Source organism: Tupaia chinensis, unplaced genomic scaffold (genome assembly GCF_000334495.1).
Source record: "Tupaia chinensis unplaced genomic scaffold, TupChi_1.0 Scaffold000170_1, whole genome shotgun sequence".
NCBI lineage: Eukaryota > Metazoa > Chordata > Mammalia > Scandentia > Tupaiidae > Tupaia > Tupaia belangeri.
The window spans coordinates 2,197,590-2,200,695 of NW_006159645.1; the positions used below are offsets into that span (position 1 = coordinate 2,197,590).

The window sequence follows — 3,106 nt, forward strand, 5'->3', positions numbered from 1 at the left end:
GGCCCCTACTCTTCCCTGTGTACCCAGAGAGAGGACAGAACTGGTCCCTGCCCTCTGACTGGGGACTCTGAGCAGCCAGTGACCATGCCCAGTAGGCTGATGGGTGCTAGAATCAATTTCTATGGGAGCCTGAAGAACAAGATCCCTTCTACATGAGGAGAGGGGAAGGTCAAGGAAGACTTCCTGGAGGAAGTGGTTTTTGACCTAGACTTGAAAGATGCGCAGACTTTAGGATAAACTGGGATAAGAGCACTTGGCCGAGGGAACAGCAGGATCCAGGGCTCCAAAATAAAAAGGTTGGGGTGAGTGTGGGGAGGGTGGTCTCCAGGGTGACTGGTGCCCAGAGTGGACCTGGAGGGGTGGGGGAAAGTGAGCGTGGTGGGGCACACTTGGGAGTTTCCAGTCCTCACCTGGGGAGCCTGGGTTGGTCTTTCCTGCAGGCGTCTCTCCAAGTCAACGCTTTTCCTCATCCCGCTGTTTGGAGTTCACTACATCATCTTCAACTTCCTGCCGGACAGCGCTGGCCTGGGCATCCGCCTGCCCCTGGAGCTGGGGCTGGGCTCCTTCCAGGTGAGGTCCTTCCCGGGCACACGTCCTGCCAAGTCCAGGCCGTGGCTACTAGTCACCTGTCTAGTCAGTGTCTATCTGTCCCTCACCCAGCTGTCCCTCTCTCCTCACTTGGCTCCCCATCTGCCGTCCATCCATCCGGTCACCATTACCCACCATCCATCTCATCTGGTCAGATTTTTCTGAACACCTGCTATGTGCCAGAGGATGCCCAAGAATGGGGGATGAGACGCGGGGCCCGCAGTGCAGCCCTGGCAGCCTCGCTCTGATTCTGGGAACACTGCGCCCGGCACACAGGGAGTGACGAAGGCATCTAACCTTCCTTTCACGTAGACCTGGCCCAAGCCCCAGCCTGGGGGTGAGCAGGGGAGAGGTCGTCGAAAGACTGGACACCTGAGGCCAGACCCAAATGTCCTAACGGAGTCCTTTCTCTTTGACCCGCAGGGCTTCATCGTTGCCCTCCTTTACTGCTTCCTCAACCAAGAGGTTTGTGACTCTCCTGTTTACCCCTTACTCACTGAATCCCGCCTCCCACCAGCCTACAGGCCTCCTGTCCCCTGCCCAGGCCCTGTAAATCCCAGCTCAGGCCACGTCCTGACTCCTGTGATCTTTTGTGGGGGAGTCTATCCTGAGCTCCTGGATCAGGCCAAACCTGAATACATCATGTAAGCCTCCTTTACCCACCCCTCCTCTACGCAGGGCAAATCTGCAGTTCACTCATCAGGAAGCAGAGGAGGCCTCTCAGGGATCTGGAGAGGGATCGAGGGAGGAAGTCTAGAGAGAGCCTTGATTCTGTGTTTTTAAAATTAAACAAAAGAGAGAGTGGGGAAGGGAGGAAACCAGCTAAGGGACAGCCAGAGAACAGAGAAACGAGGCCAGTCAGAGGCAGATGTACAGGGAAGTGGGAAAACAGCCAGATGCAGAGCGGGTCAACACAGAGCGTGCCCGGAGGGAAGAGGTCCACAAAGGGAAACCACTGAACGGGGAGCCACGCAGATAGGACAGTGGAGTGGCCACGCTTGCAGGAGCGAGGAGGAATCAGATGTGCGAGAAGTGAAGTCCACCTGGAAAACACCCCGAGATTTCCCTTCAGGAGGGTCCTGTTCTGGGGCTCCCGAGGGTAGAGTTTAGCTCTGCCCAGACTCCAGGCCCTCCGCTGTGTGCACACCCAGTCATGGGCTCCCTCTTGTGGCTGTGGGTTTGCTGGGCCTTTGCCTTCTGCAGAGACCTGGTTGCAGGTGCCCTGTGCCCTGGGGGCCTTCCTGGGGGTGGAGAGCACCCCCCAGCCGAGGCAGGTGTGTCTAGGAAAGGAGTTTCCACAGAGAGTCCTGAAGGATCTGTCTCCGGAAGCAGTGTTGGGGACCAGATGGTTCCATTCCTCTGCCCACTGGGACTAACTGCTGCCGGTAGCTCTGTCCCTTGCCAGGCTCTATGGGGCTGAGTGACTCCATGGTGAACGGAAATCGGCCTCCCTTTTACCTTTCACTGCAGCCCCTGTAGGAGTGCCCCCATCTCCAAGCTCTCTCTGCCCTACAGTCCCTTGGAGTTGAGACAGGGACAGCCACCCCTGCCCTCAGTCCCACTCTCCCCAGCCCTCCACAGGCTGCTTTCCTTTCCACTGCCTCAGTTCCCTGGGCTGCAGGCGCTCGGGTTCCCAGTCCTCTGTCCCTTTGAGTCCAGTCCTCTGGACAGATTCCCGGTGGCCAAGGCTGAGTTCACAGAGCTGAAGGCCAGCACCGGCCTGGTCTATGGCGGGGGAGAGGGCAGAGTGGTGGTTGGCCCGGGATCTCAGGGAAGCACAGAAACCCTTCAGTGGGCTCAGCCCAAGGCAGTGAGTGCTCCAGGGCGGAGAAGTGCAGGGGATGGCGGAAATACCAGGGAAGGACGGGTACCCGCCCACAGCCCTTAGCCATGCCCGGCTACAGGCTCTTCCTACCCCGCGACTCTCCTCTCCTCGGTATTTCCCGGCACCCTCAGTCTCACTGGGAACGGGCAGTGAAGTGGCAGTGGGATCTTCCTGACATTCTCTCCCTTGTCCCTGGAGGTGAGGACTGAGATCTCACGGCAGTGGCACGGCCACGACCCTGAGCTTCTGCCTTCCCGGAGACCCCGCGCTCCGTGGGCCGTGCCTTCCCGCGCGGGGACGAAGGTGCTGACGTCTACGTGCTAAGCTGGCCTCATCGTGCCACCAAGTCCACACTCGGATCTGGGCAGCCACCATGCGGCCGCCACCTTCCGGGAGAGCTAAGGGGACCCTCGGATGTCTCAGGCCACTCTTCCTGAAGCTGCGGCCCAGCCCCGGTGGGGACAGCCTGCCCTGCTGTCTCTGTCCCTCCACCTCTGACTTTCCGTGTCCCTGTTTCTGTTTTCACTGTCCTTTTGCTAAGGGGTGGGGCTGTAACCCAGGGCCCAGAGGAGACAATAAACTTGTGAATGAATTGATACACTATTTTTCCTGAAATTTATTTGTTATTTTTTTTCTACCAGTGACAGAGAGAGACACAGAGGCAGCATTCCCAGCAGAATTTACTGCCCAACA

The 3,106-nt window shown here is 58.3% G+C and overlaps 1 protein-coding gene across 2 annotated transcripts in view; it reads left to right on the plus strand.

Moving 5' to 3' along the window:
- GHRHR (growth hormone releasing hormone receptor) overlaps positions 1 to 2,737 on the plus strand; it is a 14,396-nt gene extending 11,659 nt beyond the window's left edge. For both annotated transcript variants that reach the window (XM_006146251.1, XM_027770938.1), the window contains 3 exons: positions 441 to 570; positions 1,012 to 1,053; positions 2,612 to 2,737. In XM_006146251.1, the coding sequence (XP_006146313.1) occupies positions 441 to 570; positions 1,012 to 1,053; positions 2,612 to 2,737 (298 nt within the window). The remainder of the gene's footprint in view (positions 1 to 440; positions 571 to 1,011; positions 1,054 to 2,611) is intronic.
- The last annotated feature ends 369 nt before the right edge of the window (positions 2,738 to 3,106 follow it).